The sequence below is a fragment of the Apteryx rowi genome, unplaced genomic scaffold (genome assembly GCF_003343035.1).
Source record: "Apteryx rowi isolate R43461 unplaced genomic scaffold, aptRow1 scaffold_40, whole genome shotgun sequence".
In the NCBI taxonomy this organism is placed as follows: Eukaryota; Metazoa; Chordata; class Aves; order Apterygiformes; family Apterygidae; genus Apteryx; species Apteryx rowi.
In genome coordinates this window covers 1560489-1584900 of record NW_020450530.1, presented here as the reverse complement: position 1 = coordinate 1584900, position 24412 = coordinate 1560489, and the positions used below count along the sequence as shown (strand labels likewise).

Genomic DNA, 24412 nt, shown 5'->3' with positions numbered 1-24412 from the left:
CCCCCCCCGGGCCGCGGAGATGCTTCTTGGCGTGGGGAGGGGCGGGGAGGCGCCTCGCGCTCTGGCCTCGCGGGAACCTGGAGTTCAGACCCGCTGCCGGGGGGTCTTTTTCAGTGTGGAGGTTTGAAGCCCGCAGGGCGTTTTAAGCTCTTCTGCTTTGCTCGCGTGTCTCCGTTTCTGGCTTCGGTGCCACTGAATTTTCGCTTCTCCTAGTAACTTTCCTCTGGGCTGTAATGCTTTATGGTTTGCGTGATGCAGCTGGCTTATAGAATCAATAAAACGCTTTAACAGCCTGCATATAACAATAAAATGGTTTACAGTAAGGAAGCATAGGTGAACTGAGTGCGTTTCAGATCACGGAAAGAAGAGAAGTGCTCAGGAGGCAGGAGAGGCATGTTGGTCTTCCTGCCCGCTGGGGCTGCGCAGAAATGGGGGTTCCAGTCCGACCGGGGACTTCGCTTTTGTGGAAAGCAGTACAGCCATTCTTTGCTGTGTTGAACAGACTGATTCATCTTATTTGATTGCTATGAAATATTAAGCCCCAGAAAAGTATATACCATTACATTAGCCAAAAGACTCCAAGTAGAGCAGTCAGAGGCATGTGAGTTTTGTCGTGTTGCCCCTTCTCCATTAAGGAGCAAGGAAGGATAGACAGGAAATTCGTGCTCTTTCTAAGGAAGAAAAAAGTTCCCTCCTGTTTCACTGTTCTTACCTGATAACTTTGCATTTGATTTTGAGGATTTTCGCTTGAAAGTACAGAGGAAAATTCAAAATAGAAACTTTTTTTTTAAGATAAAGCAATGTACATAGAACTAGTTACTATCTTTTGTTCATCCTCTGGATTTGATGAAAAGGACTAGCGTTTTGGGGGCCCATACATGAAGCAAAATACTTGTTTAAAGCAGGCAGAAGCTGGTAAAAAGCTTATTTCTGCAACACCAAAAGTTTGGGCTAAATTTGACTTAACACGTCTTAAATATAAAGACAGAGAAAAACTTGTTTTTTTCTCTTGTACATTACCAAATTCATTTTTAGATTACTAACAAGCGATGCAAAGGCAGTCTGTGCTCTGAAGAGCTTAAGGCTAAGCAGCCAGCTGTCCAGCTGAGGAACACAGGTAGAATGATGTGGAATGAGACCAGTAATTAAATTCTCTGACAAGCAAGACCTGGCTGTAATGGGAATTAAAAACCAGCTTCGTGCAAACTGTTCTGTGGGTCATTCATTCTGTAAAACTCTTTTCTTGTGCAGTCCTAGGCTGAAGCACAGCAGACTGGAAGGTAAAGTAGCAATGATTTTTATCAGCTAACTTCCCACTGAGAGCTTCCAACTGACAGAGTAATGTGAGGGAAAAACTTTGGTGGGAGGCTGAGAGAATCCAGGTGACGTTATAACTCCCTATTTCAGACTCAAAAGGCTCCCTTCCTTCCAGGCAGTGAAGAGAGCTCTTTAAATAAGCAAGAGCCTAGTCCTAATCAGCACTGCCCATGCGCAGCTTTTGTTAAAGTCATCGGGACTTGTGGGTGCTCACCAGTTTGTACGGTCAGATTCCCATTTGACCACTAGTCATGCACATCTTTTACTGTGTGCGTAGCCTTCCTGCAGCCTGTCTCCGCCTGTGTGTGCATGTGTATTTGTGGGGCTACCGGTGATGCCGACAATCTTACCTCTCCGTTTGCCCGCGTGCAGGTGAAGAAGATGGGCAGCCTCGGGCTGCTGGCCATGGACGTGCCGGAGCAGTACAAAGGAGCAGGCCTCGACTACCTGGCCTATTCCATTGCCGTAGAGGAGATCAGCAGGGGCTGCGCGTCCACGGGCGTCATTATGAGCGTCAATAACGTAAGTGTCCCCCGAGACTGCGTGTGAGGGACAGGAGTGGAACCGAGCCTGGCAGCTGGGGAGTTTATTGTACTGTTGGAGAGGGGTGAATTGAGAAATGGGCTCTGTTGTTGCTGAGCTTGTGGTGCGTTCTGGTGTGCTGGAGGGCACTGGACATTGGGGAGTTACTGGACTGCTTGTAGCCGCCGGCTGCGCTAACACAACTCTCAATTCTTAAAGTCTCTGTACTTAGGGCCAATACTCAAGTTTGGTTCCGAGGAGCAGAAGCAGAAGTGGATTGCTCCCTTCACCAGTGGCGATAAAATCGGGTGTTTTGCCCTTAGYGAACCAGGTGATGTGACTGTTATCATTCCTGTGGCAAAGTAAGTAGGGTACTGTCTTTCCTTAACCAAATTTAGACTGGACTTTAGGTCTGTCAAACAGTAACAGTCTGCAGAAAGGTGATTTATAGCTATTTCATTTAAATGAAGTTTCAGTGCCCAAGGCATAAACTGCCACCCCTATGTTCCATGCTGAAAATTTTCATCCTCTCTGTGTGAGCAGAGCTCTGGAGATAGCGATGTCTTAGAGCTGCCAGCCTTCCCCCTTCGTGTTCGGCTCCTCCCCGAGAGGGCAGTGCTGGCACCGCTGCTGTGACAGGCGGTGCTGTGAGCTGGCAGTGGGGGCCGGGGTGGCTTTGGCGCGCTGGGCTGTTCCCAGTTGCCTGAGTTTTGTTTGCCTGGTGCCTTGCTCAGGAAACGGCAGCGACGCGGGAGCTGCTTCCACCGTGGCCCGCCTGGACGGAGACGAGTGGGTTCTGAACGGCACCAAAGCCTGGATCACCAACGCCTGGGACGCGTCTGCCACCGTGGTGTTTGCCACTACCGATAAATCCCTGAAACACAAGGTGCGTTCAGTGGGTCGGTTGTGAAAAAGGGCCGGGAGGGAAGGAGGTGCGAAGGGCGAAGCCCTCTGAAAAGGCTCTGGGGACTGCGCGGCATAGTTAGCGCTGTGCAGGCTTTGAAGAGAGGGGGCTAACGTGCGGAGGCTTTGTTCAGTCGCTCAGCTCCCCCCTCCCTTTTCCTGGTTACCTGAACATGTGGCTCCGGTGAAGAATGTTTGAAGGAAGCCTGCTGACCCCTACGCAAGTGGGAAGTTGGCACCGCTCCTAAGAGTTTGGGTCTTGTTGCAGGGCATCAGTGCATTCCTGGTTCCTATGCCAACTGCTGGCCTTTCACTGGGGAAGAAGGAGGACAAGCTGGGAATCCGAGCGTCTTCCACTGCCAACCTGATATTCGAGGACTGTCGGATACCCAAGGCCAACCTGCTGGGGCAACCGGGCATGGGCTTCAAAATCGCCATGGTGAGAGACGGATGGGGGGTGCAGCTGGGCTTGGGTGAAACGGCCGTTCCCAAACTCGCTGCCTTAAGGCCTTCTCGGCTTGCAAAACCATTTTCGGGCTTATGATCGCTAGGATGAGAACCGCTAACGTAAGCTGTTCTGTGTAACGCTAGGCAGCTGACCTTTGTTGAGCGGGAGAAATCACTGATAGAGCTTGATAAATCATTGATTCATCATAAACCATTGGCAGCGCTTTCCTCACCGAGTCTGTGTGGCAGTTCTCAGGTGAAGGAATGTCGATGCAGCTGAGGCAGTAAGTTAGCTGGGGGCTGGTTCTTTACAGTATTTCCTTTTTTAAATTTTTCTCCTCTCCCTACCCTCAACTCCCCCCCCCCCCCATTTGGGACTCACAGAAAAAAGGAAAATGCTGCATTTTTCCCTAAATACTTTGGCAGAGGAACACTGACCTGAATGCACATCCAAAGGTGGATGAAATCTGAGTTACGGCACACGTGTGACTTCTGAGGAGGAGTCAGGCAGCTGCAGAACAGCAGGTTCCCTGCTGTGAAGCGCTCCCAATTGGAAGTGTTCATCCCTTTCTCCATAAGGGCAAAACACTATCTATTGGCCTGACTTTTTGAAAAAGGCTGAGTTCCCTGGAGAACAGAACCCATCATATTATGTCCAAAAATAAGGGAACCCTTCAGTCACCAGCCATTTTTAAGACTCTCAGTCCAAGACTGACAAATTCTTTTCTCAGTCTGTCAGGAATTTGATCAAGTATGGCTTAAACATACATTCTGTGTCTTTCTCAGCAAACCCTGGACGGCGGAAGGATTGGTATCGCCTCGCAGGCTCTTGGAATAGCCCAGGCAGCTTTGGATTGCGCTGTGGATTATGCTGAAAAGAGAATGGCCTTTGGGGCGCCTATCACAAAGCTACAGGCGGTTCAGGTAGGGGCTGGGCTCAACTCCAAATGATGCTAGTGCTGGGGGGAAGTTCGGGTGGGCGCTTTGGTTTGGCTTCAGGGATGTAATGCACTTTGCACTGACTGTCGTAAGCAAAGTAATAGCTTATGCTTTCAAACGCAGTTAAAAAGTGATGGTTGAGTTGGTGTAGCACCTTTTCTAGCAAAATTGGCCTCAGATTTGGGAGACTCCTGGTGTATGTTCTCATGGAGGCAGCCGCAGCCGTTTGTCTTTCTTTGCAGTTTAAGCTAGCAGATATGGCTGTGGCATTGGAGGGTGCGCGCTTGCTGACCTGGAGAGCGGCTGTGCTGAAAGACAAGGGGAAGCCCTTCACAAAGGTACGTCCAGCCTCGCGTTGGGGGAGCAGTGACGGCTCCGCACGCAGGCTCGGTGCAGGAAAACCCTGCTCTGTACAGTATTACTGAGTTTTACGGAGTTTAGCTCTGGCCAGCCAGGGCTGGCTGTGTTTAGCCCTCTGGCAGATTTTTAAACCATGCTGTCTGTCTGTCTGCCCTGCCAGCCTGCAGGGCCCTGTATTTATCTGCGGGGAGAGGGGTGGCCTCCGAGAGCCAGAGCCACTGGCCAGGCCTGTCTCATGCTGCAGCTGAGGCCACCAAGTGTTCAAGCTTCTCTTGCAAGTGAGGTATTTGTTTTTGTGCTACCTGCATCCTCAGCGATGTTGTTTTTCTTCTCCAAAGGAAGCTGCAATGGCCAAGCTGGCTGCATCAGAAGCTGCCACAGCCATTTCTCATCAGGTAACTACACAATTAGTCTCTCGGATAGGCATCAAGCTGAAAAGCCGTTTGGCTCCTTCCCCGTGTCACACAACAAGCCAGGTGGTGGGGTGTTGATCTTTACTAGAATATTAAAGCTAGCTAATTTTATATAGATCTCTATCTACCTATAGGTGGAGCTGGTTACCACGGCCATCCCTCTGGAGTCGGGGGGAGAGGGTGCATAAGCTGGTGTGCTGCAGCCATGTTACCTTTCACAGCCCTCTTGGTCGTGGTGGTGTCCAAGGAAAGTGGCCTTTCAGGGTCTTGCGTAGGCGCAGTGACATGGGCGGGAGYGTGGACAGGACTAGCAGCAGGATTGGCACACGGTGGGTGGAAAGAACAGGCCCGCTGATATCTGCATTTATTTTCTCCTGCCCTTAAAGCATCCAGGGTGAAGGTGGCTAATTAACAAATACCGCTGCATTTGTTCCTTCCCTGTCTGGGCTATCAGTGCTGCTGTCACCCAGCGCAAATCTGGTTTATTCCTCCCCCTGCTTGCAAATGGGCTAGGCATCCTCATGCAGTGGGATTAGCACCTTTTACGCTGGATGTGTTTTGTGGAAAGTAAATTCCTTCAAGCCACTTTCTTTCTAATTTTCAGGCCATCCAGATCTTGGGCGGGATGGGCTACGTGACGGAGATGCCAGCAGAACGGCATTACCGCGACGCTCGTATCACTGAGATCTATGAAGGGACCAGCGAGATCCAAAGACTGGTGATAGCAGGTCAACTGCTGAAGGCGTATCGTAGCTGAGGACACCGACTAGAGCAGGACACTGCCCCAAAGTGCCTCGTAACAACGCACACCAGCGATCCAGTCTTGGCCCTCTTGGAAGAGGGTAACGATGGAAGCTTTCCTCACCCCTCACTACTGACCCTCTTGTTAAAATGTGCTCATTCTTCTCTGGACAGAGTATGGTGCATGGAAGTCCCTATCTAGGTTTGTAAAGGGGAGGGAGGAGGTACCCTCTGGTTGGGGGGGGGTGCAGGCCTTTTCCTAAGGGGAGAGCTGTTTTGGGGCTGGTGGAGGCACGGTGACTTTGCTGTTCTGTGAAGTCAGCTGCTCTCCTTGCGCATGGCCCAGATGTTTCTTGTTTTGCATGGATTTGTCCCTAAGTGGTACGCCATAACCAGTGCCAAAGTCAAAGCAGCGGTACTGAGAGACACAAATCATGTGTGCTGTCCCTGGCTGCGTTACACTACCTCTTCTGATCAGAATTTAATGAGTTTCGGTTGTGGGATGCTGCTCTTTCTTTATTGGATATGGATGGCACCGAGACACTCTTTGCTTACTATGCAAGGTGAGGCAGTGCACGGTGCCCTCGGTTTCAGCAGGAGCTAGGACACGGGGCACTACCTCCACACAAAAGGCGCTCATACAGGCTGCAGTTGCCACCTACATAGATGTAAAAACAAAGATCACACAAAAAAAAATCCTATTATTTCAGCCACCGCAGACCAGCAGCGTGGATTGAGCTGTCAAAGCTCAGGACAAAGAAAAGCTACAAGGGCAGAGATAGAGGTAAAAATAAAGGGCAGGGGAAAAAAACCCCTCACATATGTAGGCCGAGAACTGTCCTCAAAGCAGCTGATGTGAAACCAACAACTATCTAACAGGAAAGACAGTGCATGAAGTGGCAGTAACAGCCTTTAATCGCTGCTTGTTTGGGACAACAACTAGGAAATGAGCAGATGATACAGAAAACCTTACCAGGAAGCTTTAACAGTAACACACATCCTCAATCAGTTATTTTTGGCAAGAAGTAAACTTTGGGAATATAAACAACAAAAAGGAAGGCTCTAAACTCAGAAAAAGATGGAACAGATTGAGACTACAGCCCAACGTCCTGTCCAAACAATGAACACASGAGAGGTGAATAGTTATTTTCCTGCGGTGTTGTTTATTTATATTTGCGTGGAGCAAAACCAGTGAGATTATCTATATTACATAAAAGACGACAGATGATAAGACAAATAAAACCTGCATCTAAAGGACCAGAAGTCCTCATCTTCTTTTTTAATTTAAATGAGATTTTACTTAGAATATTGTCTTCCAGTCCCCCAGAGACAGGAGCATAAACACCGTGGCCTAAACGTACCAGTTATTACAATGCGTTGGTGGTCAGCTGCTAGCACAGATTTCCAAGTAACATAACTAATCCCTTCGCAGGTCGCTAGAGGGCAACTGCGCATTGGGGCAAAGTCGTGACGGCTTGAGTTTCTCCTTGCTGCTCTCACAAACCTAAGGATCAACAGAAACAGCCAGACAGTGAATTCAAAATGCATATTTCTACCGGGAAGGGAAAAAAAAAAACCCCACATTGTAATGGTTGTGTATTTGTTGTAAATGCCTGAAGGCATCTAGGCGTGAACTACACTCATCTAGCTTGAATTCAGCATGTATCACTACTACCATGATTTTTGAAAGCGCGTTTGTACAGCTATGTAGGAGGAAGTGATCCCCCCCCCCCCCCCCCCCCTTTTTTTTTTAAAGCAGAAGGCTGTTTTTCTCCTTGCAGCCACTCAGCTGGAACAGACCTAGTCACTACAGGAAAGTGCATGCTTCTGTGAATGCAGCGTTCCTGTTAAGTGCAAGTCTTCACTGACCTTGTGTGCTAMGGTCCAGCCAAATCCCCAGTGAACCAGAGGACGTGGGCTGAAGCTTAGGCCACATCTGGGGCCCTCTTTCCCCGCTCTGCATGGAGCTGTTGCTCCTGGCTCGGCTTTACAGTACCCGCCTTGCTTTGGACCTGCTCCTCTTCCACATCCCACCTCCTGCATCCATGAACAGCAAGCAATGGCAGCTGTTCTTCTCCAGCGCAGCTTGAACTGGCACCCGAAAGCTCGCAGCAGCTGCCCTAAGAGGGGAACTAGCCCCCAGCCCCGCAGCGCGGTGGAACACACCGGATTGACCGGCTGCGCTAGCTGTGCTAAAGCCTGCGTGAGCCTTTTGCACAGAGCACAGGGGCAGCAGCAAGTGGCTGTTGTTGCGGGAGCCCTGCTGCTGTGCCTGTGGCCCCAGGCTCGGTTTGGGAACGCCAGGGTAACACCCCCCCCCCCCCCCCCCCCCAGCCCTGTTTGTCACGACGCTTCCTGCCAGCGCTAACATCAAACACCGCAGCCAGCTTGGCTGTTTTTTTTTTTACTGATGAGGCTAACAAACAGTTGCATACTTGATGCTAAGTTTGCTGAGTGCTGCATCTCTGCCAAATTATGTATCAAATTAAATTTCACATTCTCAAGTTACAAAAAGGGTGGTTTTGGGGGGGGGGGGTGACACAGTCTAGGTACACCATGATTACCCATAATTACATAAARGTGTGTGAGCCTAGGCCCATCTTAAGATACTTGATTAGGTGTCCCTTTTGTCATTACCTTAAAAAAACAATAACAAAAAAAAAAAACAGAACAAACATGCTTTAAGCATGCAAGGTCTTTCAAACAGCAGTTTTCCAAATACCTTCCTTGCTGCCACAGGTCCGGGGGGGGGTCAGTAGCGCACCCCTCTGCTCTGTTCTCAGCCCTGCCGCAGCCTGGTTATGCACCAAGCCTCCCCCGCTTTAGAGCAAAGAGCTGCCGTTTCTCAGAGCACGACACGAAGATCCGATTCCTGCCTGCTGCTGTCTTAGACCATTTCAGCTTTCAAGTATGTGCATGTGTGTCTGCTCCTCAGGGTTGTTACAGAAGAGAACTGCTCAACAAGCAAACCACAAACACGTTCTGCAGCATTAGCTAGAGCGCTCTTACGGAGAGCCACCTCCGGCCGGAGCACCACCCGGGCTCAGGGGAGGCAGGGCCAGGCTTTCCTTTAAGGAAAGGCTCTATTTTAGGGTGAGGTTTTGTCCATTTATGAAYTGAGCAACGTCCCAAGGGGGGGGGGGCAGGGGGAAGGGGAAATCCCATCATACAAAAATCTCAGAGCAGCAGGGCAAGAGAAAGGCTCAACTGCACTTCCCAAGGGTGCCGGGATTTTTTTTGTCTGACAATGCTGTAAGCGAACAGAGGTACGAGGCTGATTGCTGGGAACGAAGTGGCAGAAGCCTTGAAGTTTTCAGCTGCAGGTGAAAAACTCACTAATTTAAGGATGGTTTCCAGGGCACAAGGATGGGCAAATGGTGGCAGCAGCTCTGCCTGCTGTGTCCTGCTCCAGGAGGGCCTGCAAAGGTGCAACTGGGCTCCTTCTTTAGGAAACAGTCACAACTGGGGGGGGGGGGAGGCAATGATCCCCCCCCAGCACACACACTTAGATGCCATCTATTTCTGTATGTCATATATGAAGCGCACAGTCTCTTCACCGAGTTCCCAACAGCCAAGGGCAAGGCAAAGCCCTTGAGCCCCCCCACCAGGCGCRCAGGACTTCCTCAGCTCTCCCGGCRGTGAACCCACGTTCGGGTGCTGTYGGGGTCGAGGCAGACGCGAGCAGTATCAACCTTGAACGACGCGCTGAAGTCACGAAGCAAAATACCTGCAGGAACAACAACAAGCGGAACAAAGGTTAGAAAACATGCGCAGTGTGTTACGGCTTCGAAGAAATGCAACTTCTTACTGTTTAGCTAAAAATTAATTTCAGACTACACTCATTATTTGTATAGAAAGAAACCGATTTCGGCGCCTCCCCCCTACTCGCCGCTCCACGGAGCGGCATTAGGGTTTCCTAGCTGTGTCTCCCAGCGGACGCACCGCCCTGCGGCCTCCACCCGGCATGCGTTCCTGTACCCTTGCGTACGGTATCTGACCTATAACTGCGACAAACAGTAAAAGAAGAGTTTTAATTAAAAAAGATTTACTTCATTAAATGTGACAGTCACCTGAGGATGAGCAATTACAGGCACGTGCTAGAGGAAAGACTTTAAACTAAGCAGAAGATATGACCTGGAAAATAATCATTAAAAAATAATCAAAAAACAAAAAAGCAACACCCACAACCTTCCCCCGCCACGTACACAGCCACATCCGAAATCTTAGAGCCCCCCTGCTAGGTTTCGGGGCAGCTTCTGAACGGGCCTCTCCATGTTTTACCTGTGCGCGGGTGCTGCTCGCTCCAGCCCGAAGCCCCCGGACCCTGCGCGCGGGGCAGCGGCAGCCCCCCCGGCAGAAGGCAGGAGGGCGCCAAGCGGCACCGGCGCCGGCGCCGGCAGGGCTCGCCGTCGCCCAACACGATTCTCCGCCACACCGAACCCGCCGCCCTGCAACGACGGAGGCAGCGGGCTGCGGGACCTCGCAGAAGCCTCCTCACCTGCGCGGGGCGCAGCCCGGCCCCCCGAGCGTTGCTGCGCCTGGGAGCTCGAGCAAAGTCACCTTGCGGCCTTAAATCGCCCCGTTTCCCTTCCAGCCGACTAACAGTTACCAGCATCTACCAAACTAACAAGAGCTACAGGCTTTCAGGAGAGTCCCCCAAAACCAATTTGGCAAAATCTTTTAATAGCGGCATGGAAACGAAGCTCTAGTTATCTCAGAAGTAGCCTTTCAGTCAATAAAATAACATAACTGGAACTGCTTGTTTAAAAAAAAATCCACGTTTTAACAGACTCTCAGGTACAACAAAGCAGTCAACACACAAACTCCGACCAGTCACAACAGTAAAGGACAATTTTCTTTTTCTTTTTTCCTTTTTTTTTTTTTTTTTTTAAGGGGCAGGGGCATGGAAAAAATACAGCACACTAATGAAACAAAATGCAAAAAATACAAAAAAATAGAAAATAGAAAAAAATGTATTTACAAGTGATACATTACTATGATCAGAAGCACAAAGACACTTGCTGCTATAATACATGCATTGGGTCAAGAAGAAACTACTAAAAACCTGCAAGGGAGCTGTTTGGGGGAAAGAAGAAGAAAAAAAAGAACCAAAACAGGACACCCTCCCTATCCCTCCCCCCGATAAACAGGGTTAGATTTAAACTTTTTTCTTCCCTAGTTTGCTACATTGATCAAAATCAAATATGCCCTAAAGTCCATGAGTACAATCGGTACAAATACTACACTGGTTTTGAAACTGCAGGTTCAGTTTTAGGACGGGCGGAAAACAAAAAACAAAAAACAGCAGCTCATTGTAGATTCATATACAAGAAAGCCATAGTAAACTGCTCTACATGCTAAAAATTACAGCAAGCCCCTGTCTGCTACATAGCATGATCTTAGCAGGTTTTCCTTTTTATTTATTCATATATATATCTATATGTGTGTATATATATATGTATAAAAATCGTGCCCTTTTTCACTGCAACATGACATTTGGGTGGAAATGTAATTTGTTACAACAAATTTTTATATGTATACTGCAAGAAGTCACTCAATGTCTGTGGATTTAATAAGTAACCTCACACCACAGGAAATATTTAATAAATMAAAAAAAAAAAAAAAACAATATTGTGACAGAAGAGATTCTGTCTCAGTTCTTTTCAAAACCGAAGTCCAACAGGAAACTGGTCCCACTGTACATGAGGGGTTCTCTGAAGAAGCTTCAGTTTGCTTAACTTTTTTCTTTTAGTGTTCACAAGTTTTTGAACGACTTCAAGCCGTTTTCAGTTTCAAGTCTGTCTCCTCCTCTCTCGCGCAGGTAATAGTCTGGTACTAGTCCGTTAGAGTGAGGAAAAGAGGAAAGTGGCTGCAGTTGCACAAAGGGTCCCCAATTCCACATCTGCGGGGAGAAAAGGAGTCAAACGGAGCTCCAGGATCTTCGCCTTTTCTTTTTTTGTTTGTTTGTTTCCTTTTTCTCCTGTTAACACCAAGTCCATTCCTACAAGTCCCGTAATTGGTACCTTCCCAAGTACCAGCCAGTCCAGCTTTAGGAGACGACAAAGCCACAAGTTAAAGTGAAAAGGACCAAGGCAGAAGTTCAGGTCACTTTCTATCCGCTCCATCATACTTCCAGGAAACGGGAGCTGCTGGACTTGGAGTGGAAAGGCTCAGACCACATGCGGCGTAGGTCACCCTAGACAGCAAAAGGGCAGAAAGAACGTTCACTCGGAAACTTTCAAGTCCATTTAAAAATCAGTTTAAAAAATACATATATGAACAAGCATGTCTTAAAGCAAATCTATTCTTCAACTCTTTTGAAGTCGTATTGAAGACCGTAAAATAAATCCTTTCCATGCTAGGTCAAAACATCTTATTTTGGGAGCAGATCTACCTAAAATGTATTTCTGATCAGAAGGAAATATCTGCTCGTGTGAAAAACTCTGCCCTTTCTCACTCTCCACTCTGCAGAGTGCTAGATGTGTGTTTCAACAGCAGCCTTGAACCTGAGAAAGTTACATTTTAAAATTCCAGTTCACAATGTGTCACTGGAAAGAGGTAAAGGAGGATCCGCCTCTCCTCTAGCTCTTCTACCTTGGTGCATGCGTTCTTTCATGGCCAGCTGGGCAAGGACAAATTCACTTAATTAAAACAGCATTTAATACTTCAGAATTTGGTTAATTTATAATCACTAGTCAGGAACTCCTCTCTCAGTTACTGAGTCCTCCAAAGCGAAGACTCACCCYTACAGCAGTGGCAGCTCAGTGCTCAGCGACTGCTGCCGCAGGGGAGGAAGAACGCACGATCTCCTCAATCTCCTCGTGAAAACCGGTGCCAAGAGCGAGATCACAGAACTCGCTCCCAGCTGCCCCCCAGCAAAGTCTCCTGCTGGGAACAGACAATCCTCTCTTACCTTTAAATAGGCCATAGTGAGGAGCGGCAATAAAGTAAATGGTACCAAATAGAGGAGGGCAGGCTGGGCTGCCCGGTGAATACGAGAAGCTACTGTTGCCGTTAATAGACCTATAAAAGAAAAAAAACCCACAAAACATAAATATCTTTAAGTAGCATTTGAATGTTCTCATTCTTTTATCCAAAAGTGGTTCCCTTGCCCACCATTTAAGAGATGGGCTATGGAAAAGTTACTCATCTGTGCTTCACTTCCCTGAATAAATTTGAAACAAAAAAGTGTAAAATTGTTCTATCTTAATATTAGGCTGTCCTGAGGCACTTGCTCCAGATCCGAAACTCAAAGATTAAGCTAATAACTTAAGCAAATCGCAACAAGAGGGGTAGGGGACGAAGCTGAAGGCACCGCACTGAGCTGTTTTACATTCTACTCCAGTGCCGATGTCTCCCGAGGTCGCCAGTCCAGGTCCAGAGCCTGGAACATGAGCGGCTGGGAGGAGGCACTGTAAACATCAGCTCTTCTTGGACACCTGCCCAAAGGGAATAGAGGGGCAAAGACTGTCGTGGGGGGAAGACTGGTACAAAATGGTCTTTCCTCTTCATCCTCAGAAGAACTGGAGTTGTTCAGGATATGCACACACATATCCCGACCGTAGGGAAAAATCTATGTTATGTAAGTGAGGAGAAGGATGCCTGCATCATCAGATTATAAAGAGCACGACAGTTGTGCCTGTTTACAATTTTCTGTATGTACTAAAAATGTCACGTAAGCTTTAATGTTAGAATATAAATACACAGGAATTATCTAGACATATTCTTTACAGCATCATCCTTCTAGGAAGTCCCACATTTTTCCTATAACCCAGGTCTGAACTAAAACACCTGCTGTGTTAGTAAAGGAAACTGGAAAAATTGTTAGCAAAAATACAATGAAAATCTTTCATCCTCTAAATAATAATAATAAAAACATCTTAAAAAGAAATCCATAGAAAGGGTTTTCTCCCTAGACCATGCCAATAAAAACCAAAAGGCAGYGGGGAATTAAAAAAGGAACATAACCAAGCATTCTCTCAAAACCTCTTACTACTGGTTTCATCATCTTTCAAGCCTACTACAGTGACCCCACTTCTGCTCACCGAGCAGCTCTCCTTAAACTAGCTACTCACCTACAAAATATCCAATGAGTGTGCAGTGAAAGTAGGAGACCTTCTGCATTCGCCCAGAGATGTTCCCTGGTCCTGGGGCACCACAGGAATCACTGTTGGCTTGTTTTTTGTAGTTATCGTAACGCAGGACAAAGCAGAGCAGAAGGCCTGGCATCACAATATCTCCAATCCCCAGCATGGAGAAGTGGCTGCCTGTGGAACTGGAGAGCGGTTGAAAATTGGGTTTATGCCCAAGGCACAAGATGACAAGCTCTGGACTCCTCCCTTTTCTTTTCAGCTTCATTTTGCACATGCTTCTACTGGCAAACTTGCATGTAGAGGCTAGATGCCAGTTACTAAACGTTGTCCTCAGTGAGCTCATCACTAACTCAACTTAGTTTTAAATATACCCATTTTGGCAGTAATGACACATTGCTCCAGACCAGGGTATTTCAACCAGTAGTGTTCAAGCTTCTTTTGCTCAAAGGCACTCAAAACAGGTCCATCAACTCAATATTTCAATCATTTCTCTTCTAAACATTGATGACAGGTACCAGCTGACAATTTTATCAAACTATTTGATTAATATTGATAAAGACTGCACCCTCGTTCCAATGCACAAAGATCACCTCTAATACAAGACAGTAAATCGATTCATGGACCATTCAGATCTTTGGCTTCATTTAGACAAAACATCTAGAAAACAATACTTTCATCAGCTTCCTTGAAAAAAGCCAATTGCTAAATAGATCAAGAACTAAAATCATCCATTATCTTAAACCCAAGATCTTTTTCATGAAAATGAAGCCAAGTTATCACAAAGGTCACAAAATGAACAATTTTGTTTTTATTATTGCAGACAATCAATCCTAATCTCTGTATTTTCAACATCCCAACATCTAAAGAAAGAAAAGCAAAGTAAATAAAGCCAATTTAATCTCTTACATAACTTCTGAAGCACTTGATCTGTACTTCTGGATCAGGCCCACTCATACCCAGTTCAAAATCAGAAACATCAAGAAACCTCTGCAGTAAATAGATGTGGAATAGTCTCCCTCCAACATAGCCCTTACCCGGTATTTAGTCTTCATTGCTTAGATCGGTTACTAACTCCCTTCCCGATTACTTGTTATTATATGGTAATCAAGATTATTCAAATGTTATACTAAATCTCATTTCTTTTTGCTTTTAAGTTTTAGGTCACAAATCCTACACGAGCAGTGATTAAACTGCWGACCTCAGGTGTGTAGAAAAGCATACCCAGTTCTGAACAGGCCATCTTTTAACCTAACTAGTAACATTTTTGCATGCTATGAGGCAGCAAATTGCAAACGTGCCCAGTACTTACTACTCATTAATTATCACGACCCCTCTTCATCAGGTGTGACAAGAAACGACAGAAAGGACGAGGCAATACAATCCCTCTTTCTGTACCCAGCTCTTTTGTAGAAGGGATACACTGAAAACAACCCTCTCTTGGCTCTCTGTGGTGACACACTGGTACTTTTAAAATGACTTACAATGAAAAGATACAAAAATGTGATTTCTCATCCTCTTTCTCATCTCTTGCTCCTCCTCCAGGAGCAGTAAATTTTGGGCACAGGAGGAGACAGTGCTCACAATCTTCCCGCATTACTCAGTTTACTTAGCAAGTAGCTGTAGCTGTTCTATCACTTATGCTTTGGTTTGTATTACTCAGTTTCAACACCATGGGAGAAGTGGTATCAGGAACCTGCAGCACCAATCTCAGTTYTAAGCCTATGCAAAAAGTGGTTGGTCTTAATATGGAAGTTACCGAACCAAACCATAAATCACAAAAGGTTGAATGGCAAAAAATAATCAACTTAAAACTGGTAATATTCTGGAAAATTGAAACAGAGCTTGAGAGAATCTATTGCAACAGGGGGTAGTAAAAGTCTTTCCTGTCTTTCCTGGTTGCCCATAATGTCCTTTTCTCGCCTTTTCCTCTGAGACATCTGGTACTGGCACTAGAAACACGATACCCCACTACTGGTCTAGTCCAAAGATCTTAATTCCTACAGAAGAATGATGACTGAAGAGGGAGCGATTAAACAGGGAACTAAGTTGATATTTTCCACTAGAATTAATTAGTGCTACCAGAAAGCGCAGGGAAGGAAAACTTCTGCTATACAATACGGTAAGAAGAGCTGCTGGTTTTACCTTGGAAATACAAGTTTACCAGGCAGCGACAGACGGGGAACATCTCTACCCACATTTGGTCCCAGGTGAAGCTTCCGGGATAAAACATCCAGGGGGTTATCAGCTGGTTGTGTGGCCACTTTCACCATAACGTTGCTGTTAAAGATGTAGGCAGAAAAAAAGACCTACGGAGCAAGGAAATCATTAGGAAACACAAACTGCAAATATATAGCAACTCAAACCTGCATTTTTTCTTTTTATGTATTTCTTTGGCTTTGCCTCTTCAAGGAAAGAAAGGAAATTGTCTGAAATTTCCATTTACRTACATGTATATAAGAGGACAAAAAACAAAATGTATTTCAAAAATTCAGATAAAGGTTTTTACACTAATAGTCCCCAAGAATAACTGGAATATGCTTCCTGATATCAAGATACTGATCCTCTGGCAAAGGTACAATAAGGACTACAAGTACCAGCAAAGGCAGGTAACAGGATAGATGCTGAAAATATGAGGAAATTAGAAAGCAGAGAAGATGCTCCCTCATAAATGAAATTCTACAACATTTATTTCAGACAGGCTCTTACTCTCATAAAGCTCATCACACTGGGAAACTGATTCTCTGCCAGAGCTGTGAGCCAGTGCTACCCTGAATCACTGCTGAACGTTAGGTAAAGGCGAAACAAAATCCTTTTCAGTATTACCAAATACATTCTGTCAGGTTACTTGTAAGAGCGTTGAAAAGATTTTACGCCAGCCTTACTAGCTGTAAGTCACTCCRCGTTCCTATTTTGAGCGCTTGGCTGCTGATCAGCTCCGGGCGTGTGGTACCGCGTACCTGGGAATGGGGCTCCACGTTTACTCGGGCATGCTCATTCTCATCCGCAGCCACGCTTTCAGAATCTGAGCTTTAACTTTTCCTTATAATATGCCAAAATTGAAATATTCTAATCATATTTCTGCTTTTGTCAACTACTTACTGAGGAAATCATTCTGCCCCCTGCTTCACACCTCTAACTTCTCAAAGTGGAGCAACTAGGCTGAGCTTCTGGCTTTGCCAGAATTCATCAGCTCCACACTACTCTATTTCCTGTTAAAAAGGCCAAAGGCCAATTATAAATCTGACGGGTAAAAACAGTTTTAGCAAAAACACTTACCCAAAAGACATCATAAATTAGTAAACCAGAGAGTAGCAAGCAGGAAACCTTCAGGCTCGGCAGCCGAACGAAGGCTATCATTGCAACACACAGGCCCATAGCCAGAGCTGCAAAATGCAAGTACATCATTAGTTCCTTTAAAAATAGCAACCCCCGTTTCCAAAAAACAGCAAAACCCCCAAAAGAGCCCCCCAAAACAAGCCTCCATTTGCACCTATGTAGCGCTGCATGCACTAGGTGGCTTTCTAAGGTCTCCAGATAGTGAAATTCTTCTTATCAGAGTTACAGAAAGCCAAAAAGATATTCAGCAGCCAACTGTAAACATGCCCCCACAGAAACAGAAATACCTCTTCGGGCACAACCATCCAGTCCACCCAACTTCCACTATTCACCACAAAGAAATAGAGAGAATCTCCCCTATAAAACAGACTATCCAATTAAAAAAAACAAACAAAAAATCCCAACACCGCCCACCCCCAACTTTGAACCTTTGTGCCCCAGTACAGAAAACTCAACTTTTACACTACTAGGAGGTTTTGTAGTAAATGTGTAAAGTAAATAAATAAAATCCTTTACTCTTAATAATTCAGATATTAGCATGGTTATACAACATGTTACAACATGATATAATATAACACACAAACCCAATCTTCTCTTTGAGCAAGATTGTGTAAGACTGCCTGAACACTATGAAATATTACAGTTTCAATAGATAAGGATTTCCTAATAGCAGAAACCTCTGCGAAAGCCTCCCAAGCAAAGGGGAAAAAAAGAAGAAAAAAAAAAAAACGTTATGGGCACATCTTTTTCTCCCCCTTCTCCCAAGGTTTAGTTTTCAGTCAGATCAACATCTGATGTTGCAAGCTCAGAACTGTTAGATCTAAACCAAGAGTAGATTAGGCACGTGCAATGCAAARTTACACCTTAAATGCATTTGGAGATAGGGTTTGTCCCCTCACTTATTTGCAGTTGCAACTCAGTTTCCTAAATATTTTGTCAGGGTAGAAAACTAAGATGCTACACTTAATAATAATAATAATAAAAAAAATCCCAGTCTTCACATTTTTGCAATTTCCTGTTTTCTTGAGCCTAGTTTTAAAATGCCTAGTGCTCTCAACAGACAATTGAATATGCTTCACCTGCCTACAAGTAAATCCTTAAAGAGATATAAAAATCAGCTTTCATCTATGATATCAATATATTTACAAGGAATAACAGAGCTCTCTTGGGCCCCGATTTCACTTAAGCATGCAGACATCTGCAAACCAAATGCATGTGTCTAATGTGACAAAGAATCGGGAAGAAGTTAGAATCCTGTTTTGCCCAGTTGAAACCACAAGGAAAATTTATTCAAAAGGACTATGCCCACCAGCACGAGAACTCGGTTAGGCCACATTTTACACGTTAACGCTGTAATTCTCACACTGCCCTTCCAGAGTTGTGCAAGTATCTTGCAGTTGCACTTTATCTGAAAGATATGACATTCTTCCATCAAAACACGAAGGAAATGTTTCGGTACGGATTCAAGGGCTAAAGCGCCACCGATCACTTGCCAGCGCGGCTGCCAGCAATGCGCAGGATCGCCTCCGCGCCGGCCTCCGCCTAACGCTCCTCGTCCCGCGGGGACCGACGAGCTCGACGTAACCCCGAGTGGCACGGCTGCCCATTTCAGTAAAGCAATGGGATTACTCAGGTAAAAACGAACCCTGAGTCATGCTGTGCAATTGTAACTAGTTATAAAACATAAGCGAATTACTGAGGTCTAAAGAATCGGACATAGCAAAGCGGCGAGAAGAGCTGCGTCCAGTAATTCAACCCAGGCTTCAGCGGCAGACTTCCCCTGGCAGAAGAGCAAATACAAGGGGAACAGTCTGTCTTAAACCAAAGAGATTTGTCTAAAGCCAATGTTAATAATAGCTCAAGCAAGCTTATATTTAGGAAAGGATTTCCAGGTTATAATTAACTAGAAGTGGAAATATTTTAACCAGCATGAAGTTTTATGTATTGTTCACAGACTGAATTTCTGCGTCACTGCCATGAACACAGGCAGGCACGCAAGGCTTACCATATTAAGCAAATACCGGGTATAAAAAGGGATAGAAAAAAGTTCTTTCCATCAGAACGCACATGCTAATACATTATGCAGTTTTGTGTCTGTTTTAAATCATATTGGTAAATTGAAGAAAGAGAAGGGAAGCAAGAACGCCCAGGAGCAAGCAGTAGGAACACGGGCCAAAGCGCCGTCCAGCAGCCAGCACGGCGCACTGAACCGTGCAAGGCAGCTTCCTTTTCCAGCAAAATGCAGAAATCATACAAGAAAAAATCACCTATAAGCGAGCTCGTGGATGCTGCTGATGAACTATATAAGGCAGACGTCCATAGAAATATATGCCAAATCATAAATAAATAAATAAAAGCCACACGAACTGCAGCTCTGTAAGTCAGAAGTGCTGGGCAACTGCTCCATGGAGCTGAACAGGAAAGAATGAACCAAACGGGTTTTCAATTAACTGAGTGAATCAGCTTCAGAGTCCCTGCAAGCACAACCCTTAGGGAAGAAGGATAGTCTGAGAATTAAGAATATTCTTGCGTCTGTGATGAGTCTCTCCAGATACGGMGTATTTTTCAGCTGTCCTGCGTTGCTGCATCCAGAACAGATCAAACTGCCGAGATGCTGGTGGCGCGGTTCCTGGTTCAGAAACACGGTGTTTGCTGGCGAGGCATCAGCTTCCCCCGCAAGCTGCCAGTCGATCATTGGAAGAAACAGGTCCTGAAGTTCTCATCAAATCAGGTTCTTGTAACACTTCCAAAGCACATTTATGAGGGAGGGCATAAGAACGGAGCCTCTCTGCCTAGGTCCTGAAGCATCTGGGATCTGCGGTAGATCCTGGGTATCCATCACTCTTCCGTGTACTCTGTAACTACGCATAGGTACTGCACGTATGGCATTCCCATTTCACATCTCCAGCTATTTCCACTGTTTAGGAGAGGTTTTAATCTGGTTTCTACCAGGTTACAACGACCATCCGTGATGATTTTGTCATCGAACAATCCACTCTGAGCAGTGAGTGTTGCAAGACCTACCAACGCACATCATCACAGGCCAGGACACCCCCCTGGAGACAGCATCATCTCACTCGGTCATGTAAAATGGCCCTAGACTTCAGAAACAGTTCAACAGCTGCTGGGGAGTAGAGGGAAGATACTAGTATTTGCAATTAAGGCTATACCGGCAGGAATTGCCATACTTAGATTTTGTAGGTCCTGGAAAACGCCACAAAGCATTCTCCCTCCTTTCTGCTTAGCTCTGAAGTAGACATACTCCCTCACAAAGAATCAACCACGCAGCAGCAAACCATGCACACCGGTACTGCGGTGTACTTCTAAGAACAAATGCCTGCCCCTCTTCTTGCTCCAGGAGCCGGCCCAAGCGATGCAAAGCACGTTCACAACAGCGTTGCCATTTTCTGCTTGACGGAGAAACAAGAGATGAAGCCGGGGCAGAGGCAAGGAGCTAAAGCAGGAGCCCAGAGCAAGGGGCAGAACCTGCTTGCCACCAGCTCATGATCCACTTGTCCACATTACCGAGAGCTCCTGGCCGCCTCATTCCCCTCCAAAGAAGATCAGCTGGGTGTACATCTCAAGTATTCAGTTACAGAGAAGCAAAGGGCAAACACAGAGAGGATGTGATGCTGTTCACTGCAATACGGTACGAGGGGCAGACCTGCAGAGTCTGCTTCCCTGACAAGGCCAATAAACGCTGCTTCTTGTTCAATGTCGCTGACAAATTTAATCGCATTTAAGCATTCTAAAGGACACTTACCTATACAGCATAAGCTCCCTTAACCTAAAGTACTTAAAATATTCCAAAGCTAGAAGATATCAATGCTATTCAGCAACTCATAAACCACCACCAAGGGAAATAAAAACCAGAAACCACTCTGCACCAATAGTTTAGTACTCTGCACATTAATTATCTCAAAGCCCACTGTTTCAGACTGAAGTGCTCACAAAATTATTTTGAAGTAAATGCTTCTGTTTCTCTACGTAGACAAGTCTTTTTCCAATTTTGTCAAAATCCATACTTGGTGCTCCATTTAGCTACACAGCTACCGCAGATCAAAAAGCACTCTTGATTTCATGGTGAACTACTCTGCTTAAAACAAAACAAACATCATCTGCATTTTTCCCATTTAATATCTGAATATTTTAAAAAGTATCCCCTAACATACAAAAGGTGGTACTTTTAAAGGCAGAGAAAAGCATGAATAAAACATAATGCCTGTAATACAAAAGGAACAACCAAGATGTCACAACAGCTCTTAATGCTAAGGAGTTGTTGCTACAGTCTCATCTAGGAGGAATTGGAAAGCTGATAGCATGTATATTTTTTATTGCGACAAGCAATTTCAAGGATAGGTAATGTTCCAGCTATTTTTCTCAAGCAATCGACCACTTCAGGGTGCCATTTCACGAAATGTCTTGAGCCAATTTAGCTGCTTGACACTGCTGAGAAGTGGAGGTTCTGCTCCTGGCTACCACCCCCTTCTCCCTCTGCTATCATATCCCACTCCATCCTCTCAGATCACACCATGCTGCCACTTACCTAGGGCAAAATTTAGCACATACTGGACTGCACAATAATCCAATTCATCTCACTGAAAGAGCAGAAAAATAGCTTGGCAAAAGAGAGAGTACTCTGCCATTCTAGTGAGCTGAATCAGTTTACCATGTGATTAAATGAGTGCCAGAACTGGCACAAGAGATTTGGAAGGCAGAAAGGGAGGAGTAAAGCTCCTTTTGGGAACAGTAAGCTGTGAATTCAACTCAACCAGCATGAAAAAATCCCAGCTTCAAGCCAACTGGATGCCTTCCAGCTTCACCCATCTCACCATCCTAACTGGCAAGCACCAAACAGATCAAAGACAACTAGCTACTATGAACTGTCTCACAACACATTATTTGATTATCTAAACCAAAAAATAGCACAAGATGCATGGCAAGAGTTAACCAGATTATTAAGATCAAGTTATGCTTCATAAGCAACTGCTGCCTCCACACATTTTTAACTAAAACTGGCAATTCACTCTAAACCATACCGGTGCAGAATGTCTTCCACGAGCGTCCTGGCACTTTCTCAGTAGCTCTTACAAACCAGAAAAACAGGTGGCTCAGGCATTACCCTGGCATGCGTTTGACAGAGGTTGTTTTCAGGGAGTCTATTACACCAACATCACAACTTGGCAAGGCAGCAATACGAGCAAATTTCCCCAGCCACCACCAAGTGACGGGATGCGTCACAACAGGCACAAACCAGTAGTCAAGTCCCTCAAGTCACATACTCACCATCCATAAGGAGCCAGTGGCCAGTTAGGACCCAGATAAGGACAAGCATCACAGAAAGAGAAAATGAGAGCAACTCGGCAGCGGTGAAACGCCCACAGCAGCCAAAGGAAATCCTAGGAACAACATACAAACATTAGCTAGGAGACTTTGTTTCCATTTAAAGAACAGAAAATGGACGCTCTTGGAACAAGGCTCGGCTGCCAGCGAAAGATGCCAACGACAACTGAAAGGGAAGTTCCCTTGCCACAAATAGGTATCAGAACAGCAACAAAATAAAACCTTTTCTCACATTCAAATAACACGTGTAAAGCCTGAACTACAGAGAGGGAAGAAGCCATGTAAACCTTGGCCCTTCTCTTGAAATTGTTACTGTGAATGGTATTTCCTAGTACCAATAAGGATGGTGCTTTTTGCAACATGAACTCCAGTTGAAAAGGCAAAAAATTTAATTTCAAAACATGTCATTTTCACTAGTGCAACCAGAGTCTCAGAGAGCCATTAATAGCATTCATAGGCCAATAGTAATAAACATTAAAGTCCAATACCAAATCCCAAACTCTGAAATTTCAGCCAAAATAAGCCAAACTTCTTAAAAGCCACTGTTATGAAATCTAGTCCCCTGCAGTGGTATCATATTTCCCACGCTGGCAAGCATGCGTGACTTGCAGAAATTGTGCTTCCTAGTTTCAAAGGGGGAACATAGTGTTGGCACAAAAAATATGCACAAACATCAGCACTTAAGCCCCGAGGTTAATGCTCGTAACCAAAGACGCTGTTAAAGAATTTCCATTAAAAGAAATAAATACATCCAAGAAGAGGAGCAAAAGATTTCTCAAGTCCTTACTTGTTTTGAGGCGAACAAGGCCGTGTTAAGTACTGGCACATCGGGAGCAGAAGGAAAGCAAAAGCTATTGTTGCAAGGACTAGAAGAAGATGAAAAGGTAATATTAGTACATTCAGACCCAATTTCTACAGTACACAAACAAGCTCCTCTAATTTGAAAAAGCTCTTGCAACAGTGTCCTATTAGCATATGCTGCAGTATTATTAAAACAAGAGCAGTTAAAGACTCCAAGGTTTTCTGCAAAACTTCTATGGCTAGAACGCTTTCCAACTTCCATCAAAAGCTCTCAACAGAATGCCAAAGCCCCCCAACCCCCAAACTTTAAAGAAAATACAAGCCTTAAAGCTATTCATTATCATGACAGCAAGAAAAAGACTTTCCAAATATTCCAGGAGTCAAGAGAAATGAAAGAACCTGCTACAGTCTGACTGCGAGATTCTTTTCAAATTCTTCAACGTATCACATAGACTAAGTCAGCAAAATAAAAATTTTTTTTTGGCTTTTTAACCTAGGTAAAGTCGCTCCCCCCATCTCACTCGTAACCATTTATTCATTACTGAAACACAGTATACTTTAAAAACAGAAGTTATGCCCAGTAGCTGGGAATTTAAAATTGATAAAATATGCAATGTCTTATGTTTTGGAAAGCAGGACAAATGATAAACATTTATACATATCTAAATGGACTACTTTGATAAACATTTTCTTTTTTGTGGAGCATATTTATCCCATCCACACATTTGTAAAAAAAAGAAAAGAAGGAAAAAAAAGGAAAAGAAGGAAAAAAAGGAAAAGAAAAAAAAAGGACCAGCCTTTTCTCACCCAACCCCCCTGCGCCCYGGGGGCCCGGGAACCTTTTCTGCCCCCTTGCTCCCCTCCGGCACCTCCTGCCCCAGCCTCCGCTGCCCCAGCGCTGGGCTCGCACGGAGACGACAAGAACTAAAACGCAGTTGCACGAAGGCACGGTGCCCCCGAGGACCCGCTCCCGCTCCGTCCTCGCTGGCCAGGCCCCGCTCCGAGGCTTCCCCTCCCCTCCGGCCTCAGCGCTGGYGGCTCCGTGAGGAAGCCCTTGGCCTAAGTCCCGTCTGCTCGCGGCAAGGCGCCAGCTCTGGGGCTCCGCCGTCTCTTTATCGCCCAGCGCCGGCCTCGGGCTGTTTGCTGAACCCACCCTTGCGCCTGGCTCTTCCCCAAAAGGCAAAGCTTTGGGGCAGA

General features: G+C 45.6%; 2 protein-coding genes and 1 long non-coding RNA gene across 7 annotated transcripts in view; 1 reads left to right on the top strand and 2 right to left on the bottom strand.

The window, feature by feature from the left end:
- The first annotated feature begins 94 nt into the window (after positions 1-94).
- On the top strand, positions 95-7218 carry ACADS (acyl-CoA dehydrogenase short chain). Of its 2 annotated transcripts, XR_003255064.1 has the most exons (9): positions 95-1839; positions 2059-2170; positions 2574-2725; positions 3011-3181; positions 3976-4113; positions 4371-4466; positions 4827-4883; positions 5506-5844; positions 7075-7218. XR_003255064.1 is itself a non-coding variant. In XM_026075061.1 (8 exons), the coding sequence occupies exons 1-8, from the start codon at positions 1627-1629 to the stop codon at positions 5656-5658; spliced, it is 1092 nt and encodes a 363-aa protein (XP_025930846.1). In that variant the 5' UTR covers positions 95-1626; the 3' UTR covers positions 5659-7218. The 2 variants fall into 2 exon arrangements, 1 of the variants encoding a protein (XP_025930846.1); XM_026075061.1 differs by having other exon boundaries at positions 5506-7218.
- Positions 6786-8972, bottom strand: LOC112970558. The gene is made up of 2 exons (XR_003255065.1): positions 8365-8972; positions 6786-7146 (listed from the first exon to the last, which is right to left on the bottom strand). It is a non-coding gene; the product is annotated as an uncharacterized LOC112970558 (long non-coding RNA).
- A 1625-nt stretch (positions 8973-10597) lies between these two features.
- Positions 10598-24412, bottom strand: part of SPPL3 (signal peptide peptidase like 3) — a 59781-nt gene continuing 45966 nt past the window's right edge. For 3 of the 4 annotated variants that reach the window (XM_026075056.1, XM_026075058.1, XM_026075059.1), the window contains 7 exons: positions 23202-23280; positions 22358-22470; positions 17012-17118; positions 15878-16041; positions 13718-13917; positions 12556-12665; positions 10598-11838 (listed from right to left, as the gene is read on the bottom strand). In XM_026075056.1, coding sequence (XP_025930841.1) covers positions 11767-11838; positions 12556-12665; positions 13718-13917; positions 15878-16041; positions 17012-17118; positions 22358-22470; positions 23202-23280 — 845 coding nt within the window. In that variant the 3' untranslated portion in view covers positions 10598-11766. The remainder of the gene's footprint in view (positions 11839-12555; positions 12666-13717; positions 13918-15877; positions 16042-17011; positions 17119-22357; positions 22471-23201; positions 23281-24412) is intronic. The other variant, XM_026075060.1, reaches the window with a different exon arrangement.